Genomic DNA, 14,559 nt, shown 5'->3' on the forward strand with positions numbered 1-14,559 from the left:
TAGCAGCCAGGGCTACCGCTGGCCCGTCTGCGGCGGCCAGGGCTACCGTTGGCCCGCTTACAGCATAGCTGTGTGTGAAGTACCGCTGGCTCTGACAAAGGTTTTAAATGAAATGTCATCTTTTATTCTCTATATTCTATTAATAACAGCAGGTGAAATGCGGCTCCAGACTAGCTTTGAATGTGGTGATGTCATCAGTACGCTGCTGTTCCAACTGACCCAGATTTATTCTGCGTGCTTTCGTTCTCCCAGAGTCCAGACTTTCCTGTGTTCTTTTTAAGAACAGGACTTGAGCAGTCCGTACTCGTGTTCTTTTTGCATTTCATTAACGATCACCCGATCCAGTCGTTTAATTTTAAAGATGTTGATTACCTGGAGAGAGTACTTCCTGTTTGTTCTTTTTAAATCATGTTTGTGTTTTGCTGTGATCTCTAACCCAGCTGTGTCCCGTCTGCCTGCTTCTAGGCTGCTGTTATTCATCACACACCTTTGCTTTGTCTGCGCTTCTTATCTTTCGGTCTGAAACTGGATCCATGGCCTTCAATTCTGCATTTTCATTTTTATTTGCAATGTCATTTGTTCACTATGTCATATCCAGGTTATCATAGTGAAAACATTTTTAATGCTTTGTGGCTTACTGATTGTCAGTGAGATCATGGGCCACACAGAGAGCTTTTGGAAACTTTATTTACCGTTTACCTGGGACCTCGTTGACCTTGCTGTAGAAGTATGAAACGTACCTTTCCTTGTGTGGGTGTTGGACTGGAGCCTTGCCAAGCATTTGGTTTGATTTTGATGTGTGCAAACCTGATTGGCGTGTGTGGGGCAGACTTTCATTGGTTGGAGCTGACATTCTCTGAATATGTTTCACATCTTTTAATAGACCGTGTGGCTGCAGCTTTCCAACCTGGCCACTTGGAAGCAGTGGTAACATGATCTTTCCAACACGCCCCCTGACCTGTGCCTTCTTGTTATCTTGAACAAACATTGTGCTTATTGACAGACAGAAGAAGCGCAGCCTGCTCTGTGTGAGCATGGAGTCAGCTAGCTGCCACAGGAAATTTCAGAATGAGCCTCCGGCTGCTTTCTGAACAAACCCGAGCTTCTCTGCCCACCGTGTTATGACTCAGTGCTGTTTTTATCACCGTAGTGGAAATGTTTCTTGTATGAATGAATTGATTAGCTTTAAATAACGCATAAAATGAACCTTCTAGGTGTTTGTAGGTAGCCAAATTTCATGTAATTGTCCACGAAAAATGGAAGTCAGTGAAAAGTCCTAATAAGGACGGCCGAATTCCTGTGTGTGTGGACCTGTCTGCAGGATGTACACCCTTCTATGGGCCTCTGAAAGTTTGGAGATCTGTGGAATGCACAAATAGTCAAGGTTAGTAGGAACATATTTTTTGTTAGGAAGGAAGCGAAGCCTTGCCAACACATTCACGTGAGCAATGCAGTCAGAAAACCGAGAAATCCACAGTTTTATCTCTAGCTCTTAGTCCTTTAAGCTGTATTTAGGTGACGTGAAGTTGGTTGCTCCTCCTCCAGAGCTATAGCTCACAGAAGTGTTGCAGCTTCTGACAACAATATAACTGAAATGTGGGCTAACGTCACTATTAGCTGTTGAAGAGGGAACTTCATCCTTTAAGCTCTCTAACTCTGTCCTTCATGGCATACAGAGTAGAGCTCTATTAGCAATAATTACCCATTATGGGTTGATGTTGCTTTGCTTTGTTTCTGGGAGGAGTTTTCAAGCAGTTATTTATTTTTTGACAGGGACAGTGTACAGTAATTAGCATTGCTGCAAATGCACCAGAATTAGCCAAGAGGCTATTTTCCATCTGTTGTCCCTGGACAGATCTTAAACTTGTCTATCTAAAAACACAACAGTAAGAATTTTACAGTGAAGAATAGAAATATTAGGGGTGGAACGGTTCACAAAATCCTCGGTTCGGTTCACGGTTTCGTGGTCACGGATTCCGGTTCGGTATATGTTGATTGTTACACCAAAAAATAAAAAAATTAATAAAAATGATAAAAAATTCATGAAAAATAAAAATTTATGAAATTAATGAAAAAAACAAAAAAATTTATGAATTGTAATTATTTTAAATGATCCGCGGAAACCCTGGATCATTTCCGCATGTTTTGCTGCTTTGAATGTAATCATCTGGCGCATGCCCTCTACGATCTCCAAGGAACTCAGAGCGGAGCGGACGGGAGCCACAGCGGAGGCTGTAGGCTTTGCTTTGAGCAGCCGGTCTGGAGCGCAGCGCAGCGGAGCGCTGACGGAGTATGTGGGATTTCGGGGTTAGCATGACATGTTGGTCGTGTTGCTGTTAGCATAAACAAAACGTGTTGCACAATGCTTGCACACTGTTGCACTTTTATCCACAACTTTCTTTCCGCAGTCATCGTAGGTCACTCTAAATGCAAAGTGGTCCCATACAGCAGACCTATAAAGTGGTTGGCTTTGGTCGCAGTACTGCCACCTTCTGCTCTGGAGTGTAAACGCTTCGCCTATGAGAAAAAGGAGCAGCGAATGAACCGAACGCAACACACGCGAACCGAACGGTTCGGACGGTTTTCATAAACCGTTCCATCCCTAACAAATATAAGAAGAAATTAAACAACTGTTCAAGTCATGTTTTGCTAAATAGATCATATATAACAGATTTCAAATGTGATCGAATAAAGGTCCTGCTCAAATTATTCAGATCTGTAGCGTGTTTCCATTTTTCATTTTGACTTCTCAATAAAGGTTAAAAGTTGTATTGATTTCAAACACTGCAGCTCATTCTCTAAGTGGTGACCAGCTGTTGGGGTTTCAGCAGAAGTTTCTTGTTGCGTTGCAACACAGCGTAACCTGAATAGTTCTCTATGGAGCGGTTAGAACAGACGTTGGGACACAGCCATGGCTACTGAAAAGTAGCCAATCACAGGCCGGATGCTTTCTGACACCTTCAAAGGGACAGAAGTTGACATGATCGAGCAGAAACGGGTCCACACGCACAGAGGAGGGAGGCTGCAAGGACGTGGAAATCACAGCACACGCGTGCAGAGGGAACAAGCACTCATGTGTGGAATATATTGGGGTCCCGTGGTTCTCTGTTTGAACATGTAACATGTTAAACAAGCCTATTAATGAGCGTCTGTAAACGTCTGGACTTTCTGATGCCCTCGATAGTAGGATTGATGTCGGGTCTGTTGAGTTTTAGTGCTGCTGTCATGAAGGTATTGGTGATAAAGTGACCAAACATGGGTAGGGTGAAGACATGGAAGCTCTGGAACACTGTGACAATAATGACCATGATGTTAATTGCTATTTCTGATAAATTTGCTCCTTTAATTACCTGAAGTGAACCTTTACTGCTGGTTTATTGGGTAAAGCAGTTAGTTTTTATTAAATGTTGCATAAAGACCTTAAATTCACCTATGTTTAGCTCATGTATCACCTTCAATCATTTCAAAACATTACTGTAGAAACATGATCCGTTTCCTCTTAGCGCAGATCCTTTACATCAGTCCAAAGAAACTTAAAGGTGGAAAAAAGTTGTTTTGGTTGCTTTTGGATTTCAAACAAGGTCATGGCGGGGAAACAAGAGATTGTATTAATCTGACGCTGCGCTGATGGAGAAAGTTAAGCAGCAGCAAGTCAGTCTCATGGCTGCTGGTTAGGTGTTTAAATGTAGCCACGCTCCTGAACCTGTTAGCTACCTAAGCTAGCCACACGAGGAAGGAGCTCATCATTTAGATTGACGTATGACTTATGAATCTAATAATGTTGCTGTTCTGAGGCACAGCTTCAAAAAAATCTCCTCTGCTTAGATGATGTTGATAAGTTTGCGCAGATGGTCAGATTAGTCATTAATTGCTCGCCAGTCCTATTTCTTACAGGTTTCTCTGTTATTTTCTATTTCACCAGCCTAGAGGTGAAAACAGGCTCGTGTTTTTGTCGCGTTCAAGGTTCAGATGTGCTAAATTTTGGGTCGATAGAAAGCAGGGGGCGCAGCGCACAACGCATCCAGCCTGAAAGGCCCTCTAAGCAGCTTTGCTGTGTGTTAGCTGTGTGTCGCAGTCAGAGCTACAAACTAGCATCCTGCTCGGTGGCTGGGTGTCCGAGGTGTGCCAGGCGTTGTGGACGGCACAACAGCCAGTTTCTGACATTAGGAACCAAAGAGGAAATATGCATAGAGTAGAATGGATGTAGAACTGGCCAATCAGAGGCCTCCTGTCTGTGTTAACTGCAAAACACACACAAACTGGTTTTACTGTAAGAGGAAGGAAGGCTGCCATGTTTTCCATTTACAGCCGGAGCATTTTGTGTTTGTAGTATGTAGATAAATGTTTAAAAAACCCAACAAATGTTTCTTTTAGAAAAGGATGCGTGTATTTGAGGTTTTTCGGCTAGCTGACTATCTGTGCAGCAGCTGGTAGGGAGGAGGAAGTGCTGCTATCTGGTTAAAATGTGGGCTTGCCTCATAGCTCCAGTCAAAATCATGCTGCTAAGCTAAGCTAACCTGGTTAACAATGAATGACATTCTCAAGTTTTTTTTTTCCTTCACTGAGCTTAAAATTTAATCTCTTGCTCAGTTTATGATGTAAACCAGTTCATGTATTAAATGAAACAAGAGACTGAGACAAACCAAGGATTTGTTTGAATAAAGTATTTGAAGAAATGTAAGTATCACTGCTTCCTCCATGCAAGCATCTGATTGGCTCATTTAATGGGATGTAAAAAACAAAACAAAAAACAAGTGTCTCTAATGGGAGCTTTAAAAGTTCCAGTATGAATTTGAGTTGTAAAGTTGTTCTAATGTGGAGACGCCAAGGAAGGAATGGCTTCTTTTAAAAATCCATCAACGGTTCATTTAAAAAGGCTGTGTGTCTGTTTGGGTCTGTTAACTAATCCTGTTTCCTGCTGCATGAGCATCAGAAGCGGCCCGTTGGCGGTGCTAATGTGGGGCAGCATGGCGCAGGCTTCCCCTGTTCGCTGCATCATGGTGTGCAGCCGGCGTTCGCTCTGTGGTCTGCCGTCTCCTGCACAGCGAAGTCAAACAAGTCTCTGACGTCTGACCCACCGCCGCACTCCTATTGGTCCGGGGAATCTACATTACCTCCAATGGGGTGCAGTGTTTCCTTGGCGATGGGGGAGCGGTGTTGCAGAGGGCTAATTCTGCTTTGAACCAAGCAGCAATGGTTCTTGGGAGAATAATGCAGAGGAGGGGGAGGGAAGGGAAAAAAACACCAAGTGGAAGGGGGAGGTAGGAGATCTATGCAAACAGCTCCTCTGCTCCCTTTCTCTGCCATCCTCTTATTGTTTTCTTGCACACTCATGTTGGCTCCTTCATTTCCTTCTCTTTCCTTTCCTCTGACTCCGCTAAAAACCAGAAGAATGCTAAGAATGAACTTTGCTTCTGATACTAAAAACGCTTTAAGGAGATTATCAAGTCCAACTTCCAACCTGTTGGATGAATCCCTCTTGCTCTTCTTTCCCAGGCGTTCCTGTTCTCCTCTCCTTACTGTGACCCAGGAAGTGAAGCATGGCTGTAGAAGTTACCCTGAACCGCTGCTACCAGCTGGGGCATGTTTTCTTAGAGACGGGCCATAATTGACGACATAAACAATCAGTTTCTTTCTGAGATGGTTTCAGTTTGGAGGAGCAGAGTCATGTGGGGGCCAGTCGGCCCTCCAGGGGTTAAAATGGCTGCCAGGCCTCTTGTGGTTGAAGCCTCATTACCTTGCATTATTCTACTGGCTTGTGCAATGATTGTGTTTGTTTGTTTGGCTGCATCTAATGTTGCAACATGTAGGCAGCGCCACCTCTGCTGGTGCTGCCTACCTGACGGAGGCCCCCTATGTCCCACTGATGGCAGAGTGTATAGAGAGAGCAGACCTTCCCGCTTCTCCCCCTGTGTCCTATGAAATAAACCGTGTCTCACATTTTACTGGATCACATAAATAAAAACTTTTGAGGAGACCATATGAGACTGGCTCATGTATGACTATGCTAAAGAGTTCATCGGTGTGCAGCAAATAAGCAAAACAGACACAGACGGAGTAAATGCTGCAGCTGATGGACATATTGTTCTGCACCGACCATGCTGCTGCCAGAAAGGCTATACTTTGATTTATGAACTTTTTAATGGTTTTATTTATGATCACTTTACCAAATCAAAGTATTTTGTACCTTTTTGAATGAAATTCTAAATAATAGCTTCGTTTAATAAAACTAAATCACCTTTTACTGTGACTTTGTTTGCATTTAACTAGGGCTGCAACTAACGATTATTTTAAAAATCGATGAATCGGCCGATTATTTTTTCGATTAATCGATGAATCGGACAAAAAATATTTTTTTATATTTATCTCTTTATTCCAAAATAAACATTTTAGACAGAACAAACAAGCACACAAGTACAGGTTGCTCATTAACTGTACTGGTGCAATATGAAAAATAAATGTTAGTGTTAAAACTACGCAAACTTACATGAGAAATGTAGCTGTACATCCACAAAATATAGGATACTTTGTTTCATAAAGCGCAAAAAAAGACATTTTTGTTTTTAAAGCCCCTAAGGGGTTCCAACAATAGGCCCCCCCATTTCAACAACTGAGTTTTTTTTAGACTAGAAGAGTTCTGCCTTTTAAGACAGGAAAGTATAGCAGTTAAAGTTGCTGCTTGAGAAAATACTGAACCATAGAGATAAAAATAGCCTGTGATTCAAATTATAAATTGTATTTGGAATAAAAATGAGAGAACTAGGGGTGCTAAAAAACACATCCTCCAAAGACAGATATTTACATGGGAATGTGGCAGATAATTAATTGACATATTACTGATCTTGCTGGATTTTATTCTGCTTTACTTCCATAAATTGCAGGATCCTCTTTACTTTATCTTTGCCAGAAGATTTAAACTTTAAAAGCCTTGCCCTCATAATTTGCAAGTTAATTTATTTTTAAAGAAAATATAAACGCTGCTTAAGCTAATTCAAATGAAATTAAAAGTAAAATAAGTAGCCAACCTTATCACTGTCTGTAACCTACTAACAAGGTAAGGAAAGCATCAGATGAGCTACCTGAGAAACTAACTTACGTTTCCCCACTTTAAAACCAAACAAACATGATTACTCACCCTGCTGATCAGCTCTCTTCACTGCCATCGAAGGCTCCAACGTGTTTCCTTTTCAGGTGCTGCGTCATAACAGTGGTGCTTCCGCACCATGTTCATTTGTTTTTACAAAAGTTGCATGTTACGACTTTTTTCACTTGCGGCGGATGACGCATTAATCGCGCGACACAACTAATCGATGATTAAATTCGTTGCCAACGCTTATAAAAGTCGATTTTTATCGATTTTATCGATTCGTTGTTGCAGCCCTACATTTAACATAATGCCTGAGTGAAATAATATTTTCCTTTAAAATAACTGCGAGCGAATCATTATTTTTTTTCTAGCCGGTAAATAATTTAACCTTCCGCTCCACTTGGCCTGTGAGTGAAACCTTTCATTTCGGGCCCTGAACCTGAAATCCCACGTCTCCCCCCCACCCCCCACTGCGCTACAGACCGCCTGCCCAAAGCAAAGCCTTCAGCCTCCACTGTTCCCCCATCCTGCTCGCTCCGCTCAGACTTCCTCAGAGCTCGAGGAGAGCATGCGGGATATCATCGTTAAATTCATTGGACCTAAACATGTGGAAATGAAGGTTTAATTTAATAAAAATATTAAAAAATCCCCACCATCATTGAGCATATGTGCGGTTAAACACACACATCAATTTAAACAGATGTATCGGTATCGGCCGATAATGCACAGCCAAGTATCGGGGCCAAAAAATGGCATCAGTGCAACACTAGTTTATAGGGAACGTTAGCATTTTTGATCACTTGCATTCCCCTAACAAATGAATTTCCCTCGTCCCTCAGTGAGCTCTAGAAGCACAAGATCTATATACAACCATTCAGCAAAGATTCTGGTACAAGACTGCACATCTTATTTTGGCATTTGACCAATTAGATTCCTTGAATTATATATTACCTACTGTAGATTAACTTAAAATAAAAGTTAACAGGTCAAGAAAAAAGGTAAATTTAAAAGTTAAAAAGTTAATAAGCCTAGTTAACAATTATATTAAGGTTTATATATTAAATAATGAAAGCGGCAGTATCAGCATTATTGCCTCTAAGATTATGTTCAACCAAAATAAAAAATGTGTTTATTTCTGCACTTTTGTTATTTTTCTTAATATAATCGAGCAAGTTGGCGTTTCTTATTACATTGACATACATTTTTACCATCAAAATATCCACATTTCTGGAATGTTAAAAATGTAATAAGGTATTTTTCTGGATTTCAGTAACACTGTTGGAATTGGGATTTTCAAAGTATTTCACAGAGTGCCCTATAAAGGGTTAAAAAGCTGATATTTTGATCTCATGCTGGATGTGCTCTGCTGAGAGCACATTAACATCAAATTGGTAACTAATTCTATCACTAAGCATTTAACGCTGTTTGTAAATTTAGGCTAAATTTCTTGGTTATCATCCTGTGGAAATGGAGGACTAATGATTAGTTCTGTACTCTAGAAGCTATGAGCTCATGGCATCCATTGGAATAAGTAGTGAGACTTTGAAGATGTAGCTTGTGCAGCGTGGCTAATGTTGGGACTAGATCTGCATGCAGCTGTAGCCAGATGTTAGCCTCATATAAGTCATTTTAAGGCCAGAGCAGACGGCGAGATTCCTATCATGGCGGCTCCTTGTAGGGCAGCTGTGTGTGTGGGAGCAGACTGAGGGGGGTGGTGTAAAGGCTGCGGAGCTTTGCTCATGGGGGGGGGGGGTGGCTCTGGCTGTAAGCTGTGAGCAGGAAGAGATCATGTTTAGTTCCAGGAACATGGGTGATTTTATGGAGGAAATCTGTTTCTTGAGGTCAGAGGTCATGACTGTCCGTTGCACAGTTCTTTGCTGAAGAACTGACTGTAAAGCTACAGTAATACCCATTTATACAGATCTGTGCCTTAAACGTAAAGAATTTGTTAAAATTTATTTTTTTTAACAAGCTTGACTTCTGCTTTGTCTCTAAAATGGCCTCCGTCTGTCTGTGTTCAACCTGCTGGTAATCTGAGCCTGGTCGTCATAGCCACGCCAGTCAATAAGGAAGTAAGGGGGGAGAGAAGATAAAAAGAGGCTGTTCTGCCTCAATTACCCCCCACCCCCCTGCCAATCACCAGATCTGGAATAGTAACTTCTACATCAGAGAGCGCTGCAGCGTTATTAACCTCTGCAGTGGTTTTCTGAGGGTTGAGTAGGAGATGCGTTAAAGTTACAGAGAGTCCACCGCCGTGGCCGCTATTTATAGCAGTCCAAGAACTTTCAGTTCTTTTCAGTTTATTTCTAGAGCACCAATTCACACCACGTGTCACTTTAGGGCATTTTACAGACACAATTCAACCTGATCATCCAATCGGATTAGTTCTAATTTCATGGGATTACAGTTTGAGTGATAAAACAAAGCGCTGCAGCGGTAATCCATCCAGCTAGAAGGAGACGTTATCAATAAATGCTTGAACTTTAACAAACATGTAGAGCAACAGAAAAAAGACACTCAGTGCTTAGGAAGGCAACTATATTTATATTTGTGTGTGTTTATATTATATATTATATATTATATATATATATATATATATATATATATATATATATATATATATATATATATATATATATTTGCACTATTGGATGAATCAGAGGAGGAACCTGACAGCGTGTTGTGGTTTCCTTGGAGCTGGAATATGAGAGCAGGCATGTCAGCCATGCTGGTGCCGCTCATCCAGAGGGCTGCGTGTGGCTGTCAGGGACTGACACGGCGCTGTGGTGACTAGCTGACCCGGTAGTGAGCAAACGTTTTTGAACGAGTTCCTGTCGGAGAATCAACAGAAGCAGGTTAGTGGCAGAGTTTGAGTCAGTGTTTCAGCAGCACACAGTCACATGACCAGGAGGCAGAGTGATGACTCAGTCCTCATGGTCTTTGGGGGGAGAGTGCCTCCTGTTGGAGTACTGTATAACTGCAGCAGAGGATATAGAGGATCAGCCTTAAATAGCTCAGGTTCCCTCTCCTTTATGTTAAAGGAATAGTACACCCAAAACATGGGGCCCACTTCCTCATCCTTCTTCATTCTATCTCTTTCCTCTCATGGTCCAGTTTTAGTTCAACCCATAACATCCAACTAGAATAGAAAATCACATTTACTGTTCATGATGATTGATAATTTATGATGATTGTTGGATAATCAAGATGTTTTATTTCTTTTTGCCAGCGCTCACTTTGTCCTTCCATAGCTCAGGGTGTCATCACCCTTTAGCTTCTTTTCCTTATAACTGCTAAACGGGTCGATCGTGTGACGCAACCAGCTGCAACATTTATGTTCTTCTTTCAGAACAGAGGATTAAAACCAAAACTAGCTTGTTTATTACTCTTTTTTTTTTTCTCTAAGGAGATAAAACACTGAATAGTCTGATTTGTCAGAAACAGAGAGGATGTTTTAAGCCTTCTGTCTGACAGAGCGCCCCCTGCTGTCCATTCCTCTGAGCATTCTTTCTCCTCTCCTCAGGTCCCTGATGACCGTGAGCCGTGGGCTGCGGCTCAACGGCGCCCTCCCGTCCGGAGTGGTCTGTTGCTAGAAATCGGACCTTGTGATTCCCTCCTTCCTCCTCCTCTCCCCCATCCCATCCTGTCCCTCCTCTTCCCCTCCCCCTCCTCCCCCTCATCCCCCCACCTCCACGCGTCGCCGCGCTGGACGTCATGAGCATAGTAATCACTCTGGGAGTCACCACACCTGAGACGTCTTACTCGGATATGGCTGCTGGATCAGAGTAAGTGAAAACCAGCCACCATTTTTTTTCCTCCATTTTATCTCCTTCATCGTCTGTTTCACTCCAGATATCCTGCTAGCAGCGGCTCTCTCTCTGTCTCTGGCCGTTTGAACGCAGAGCTGGAGTTCACCATAGAACTCCATCAGCTGGAATTAAAGGACGCCTTTTAAAAAAGAAAAGAAAAAAAGTTTTTGCACATTTTTTTTTTCTGTATCACTGTTTAGTTTTTTTTTTGTTTGTTTTTCATAAAAAAATGAAATGAAAATGTTTCAGATGAACCGATGATCCTACCAGCAAAAAAATGACTTCAGAAGAGAACAGGGAGTAGTAGGAGGATGATGGCACCACTTGTTTTTTTTATCATATTCTAGATTTTAGATTATAGATCAAAGAAAAACAGAACATTTCTGCCATTTACAGAGATTACATCACAATCTCTGATGTAAAAAGGGAAAAAACTCCAAAGTCTCCACTAGAGTCTGGCTGCAGACCTGTGCTATGTGCCTCTCCTGCACTGTCAGAACCGGAAGTTTATTCCAAGCCTTTCAAAGTAAAAGCAAACATGTTCCTGTGTTTATTTCCTGGCATTTTATAATAGAAATATGTTTTTCTATTCCTATTTTTAATGATTTATGAATAATCTCTTTCCAATTCAACTTGATAAGGTTAAAAAAATGCAAGAAAATGGCAAAAAACCAAAATGAATTTTTTATAAAGATGTCTCTGATGTGTGTTTGCAAGTATTAAATTATATATTAATCTTTTAGTATTGCTTATGATGATCTTCCTTTGCTGTTTGATTTTAAATGAACTTAGCTTTGTGTTCTCACAGTGAATTACTGAATTCCTCGACATATGAACACATCAGACAATAACCTGACACTGGAGAAAACAGTAGACACAAAACAATCATTCAAATATCTATTTATTTTGCTGGTGAGGATGCTCAGTTCAAAAACAATCCACTGGACTTTGTTTCCAATTTTGAAGACGTTTTTATTCCCACCCAGGAACCTTTTTCAATTGAAAATGTCAGAAACACCAACCTGAAACAGAGAGGGTGGTTTCAGCTTTCAGAAACCTACAACTCCTCTACAGGGGAGCAGAAGACCTCGCCTATTCAGCCAGGACAACAGTTCCCTTTGCTGAGATTTTAAGTCTGCTTGGGAGAGCGGACATTTTTAAATCAGCCATTTCCAACAAATGTAGTTCAATTCTACTTGGTCTATTTCTATAGCACCAATTCATAACACGTCATCTGAGGTCACTTTCTAGTTCACCAGATCATCCAGTCAGATTGATTCAAAGTTTCAAATTATGGAAAACCAGCTGATTGCATCGACTCATTGACTCTTCAGCAATCCCTCACACTAAGCATGCTTGTAGCGACAGTGGAGAGGAAAAACTCCCTTTGAACAGGAAGAAACCTCCAGCAGAACCAGGCTCAGTGTGAGCGGCCATCTGCTGAGGCCCACTGGGGTTCAAGGAGACAGAAGCAGACATAGAAAAAGAAGCAGATGATACAAAAAAACAACTGTAAAAAGCCCCCCCGTCCAGGAAACACACAGCCAGGCAGACGAGCTCCGAGCCAGCTCCCATTGGCTACATTCAAGAGGCACCTCTGCATCTGGTAGCATCTCCTTTAAAATGGCCTCTAGTCCTTTATCAGAAGGACCTCAGCTGCTTAGGAAAGGAGCAGATAGCTGATGCTTTCATGTCGAAACGTTTTCATCACGCTTCCCGTCCTCACGCCGAGGCACAAGTCGTTTTCATGTGTGGGGTAGACCCTTATGGTGGAGCCTGGTGGACATGTTTGAAGCAGCAGGACAGCTGCAGGATCTGGACACGTTAATGTGATTTTCACCAAAACGCCCAACAGAAAACGGCTCAAAACACCTGTTAGTGCATGCTAACCTCTTCTGATCACTTTACTTGAGGATGGACTTTTATGATGATTTCTGACTAATATCTAAATTTAATTTTTTTAACTGTTATCATTTCAGTTTACTTTTGAAATTTAACTTTTCAACATCAAGAAATTAGCAAGGTTTTTTGGGGTGGAAAAATATCCAGTGATTCAGTTTTCTGTCATACCTTTTTTAAGGAAAACACACACTGCAAAACGATCTAGAACTAAGTATGCATTCCTTAGAATGAGACAATGCAATTGTTCCATTGGTAAATTGTCTCATTACCTCCTCAATTCAAGAAAAAATGCCTTATTTAGATTTTCCCAGTGCAGCAGTTATTTGGTGTGTATTTAATGGAACAGCAGCTAGTGGCTGATGCTCAGTGCTTTGGCGCCCTCTAGTGTTAGCCCTAGACTGCTCTGTCTTCAGACTGGTTTATGCTCAGAAACCAGGTTGTCTGCGTGTTAACGCAGATATGCTCAATGCTTGTTCTGTTTGTTTGACCGCCATTGTGGAAAATGACTGGTGAAGATGGAGCAGCTAGAAGAGCGAGGTGCGTGAGAACGCTGGGACCCTTTGTCCACCTGGATCTCCGCTCTTTTTGGCCCTCATGTCCCTCCGTCGTCACACAAACTCGCCTTCACTTCCTCACCGCCTCGGTCGTATCTAGACCCACAGCTGGTTCCTGATTGGCCAGGACCACGCTTCAATATTGAGCATAAATCCAAAATATCTGCGACACACTGCTGCAGGGGATAACCTGGCCTTTACTCCGAGTCTGTGATGAAATCTGAAAATGTCCTCATATCTTTGTTTCTTTTTTTTTTTTAGCCCTGAGTCAGTTGAAGCAAGCCCTGCAGTAAATGAGAAAAACTGCAACAGCCACAGCTGTGGTAGTGCACAGAATCATGGGTATCGGGGACTACCATATGCTGTGAGTTCACAAAGCTTCTCCTCCTCTGCAGTAGCATGTCTGTTACCATGTTCTTAATACAGTGGCTGCAATCATGATCATTGAAGTTAGTCAAAGTAGAACTAATTTTATTCTATCTCAGCTTTGCTTTGAGTTTCTAATCCTTTTCCAAATGCCTGGTCTTGTTAAAGTGTAAGAGTAAAAGTATGCATCTACTGGCAGTCAGATGGTCTCTCCTGCTATTAGCCTCCTGTACCTGCAGGCTGCCTCTGTTATTAACAGCTGTACTGTTTCACATACCTGTTGTTTTGCCCTCATTTTCATTTGTCTCCATTTTCCGTTTCCCTTTCTGCCTGAACACCCGTTGTTTGAAGATGCAACAGTCTTCCGTTGTATGTTGTCAGGATCACAACTATGGCGCGCCCCCTCCCCCCACCCCACCCGCCTCTCCGCTTTCCCAAACCATCATTCCCCGCATGGATCTCAATGGCATGGTGCGCAGCTCCCATTATCACGAACCCAGACCCGACAACTCTGCCGACAGCGACAGCTCCTCGGAGGAGGAGGACGGCGCCGTGGCCGGTTGGTGCCGCTGCAGCCCCACGGCGGACGGAGCGCACGTCAAGTGTTCCTGCAGGTTAGAACGGGCCCCGCTCCCATCTGGATGCAGCAGCATTTGGACACATTTACTCAGATGAAGAACAGTTTATGAAATAGCTTTGATTCTTTAATGGGTTTGGCACAAACCAACACATCACGTCCATCAGATCCTTTATGATGCATTGATGTTGCAGGGAGCTGGACAGGAGGAAAGGAGTGCAGAGCCTCCACAGAAAACAGGAGACCGTCTCAGGTGCTGTGAAT

General features: G+C 42.3%; 1 protein-coding gene across 3 annotated transcripts in view; it reads left to right on the forward strand.

Moving 5' to 3' along the window:
* The window catches only part of setd5 (SET domain containing 5), a 36,403-nt gene that overhangs the window by 2,440 nt on the left and 19,404 nt on the right, over positions 1-14,559 (forward strand). For 2 of the 3 annotated variants that reach the window (XM_038276659.1, XM_038276676.1), the window contains exons 2-5: positions 10,611-10,872; positions 13,614-13,716; positions 14,070-14,332; positions 14,490-14,548. In XM_038276659.1, the coding sequence (XP_038132587.1) occupies positions 10,802-10,872; positions 13,614-13,716; positions 14,070-14,332; positions 14,490-14,548 (496 nt within the window). In that variant the 5' untranslated portion in view covers positions 10,611-10,801. The remainder of the gene's footprint in view (positions 1-10,610; positions 10,873-13,613; positions 13,717-14,069; positions 14,333-14,489; positions 14,549-14,559) is intronic. The other variant, XM_038276669.1, reaches the window with a different exon arrangement.

The sequence above is a fragment of the Cyprinodon tularosa genome, unplaced genomic scaffold (assembly GCF_016077235.1).
Source record: "Cyprinodon tularosa strain WSP-4 unplaced genomic scaffold, ASM1607723v1 ctg1006, whole genome shotgun sequence".
NCBI classification, from domain to species: Eukaryota; Metazoa; Chordata; class Actinopteri; order Cyprinodontiformes; family Cyprinodontidae; genus Cyprinodon; species Cyprinodon tularosa.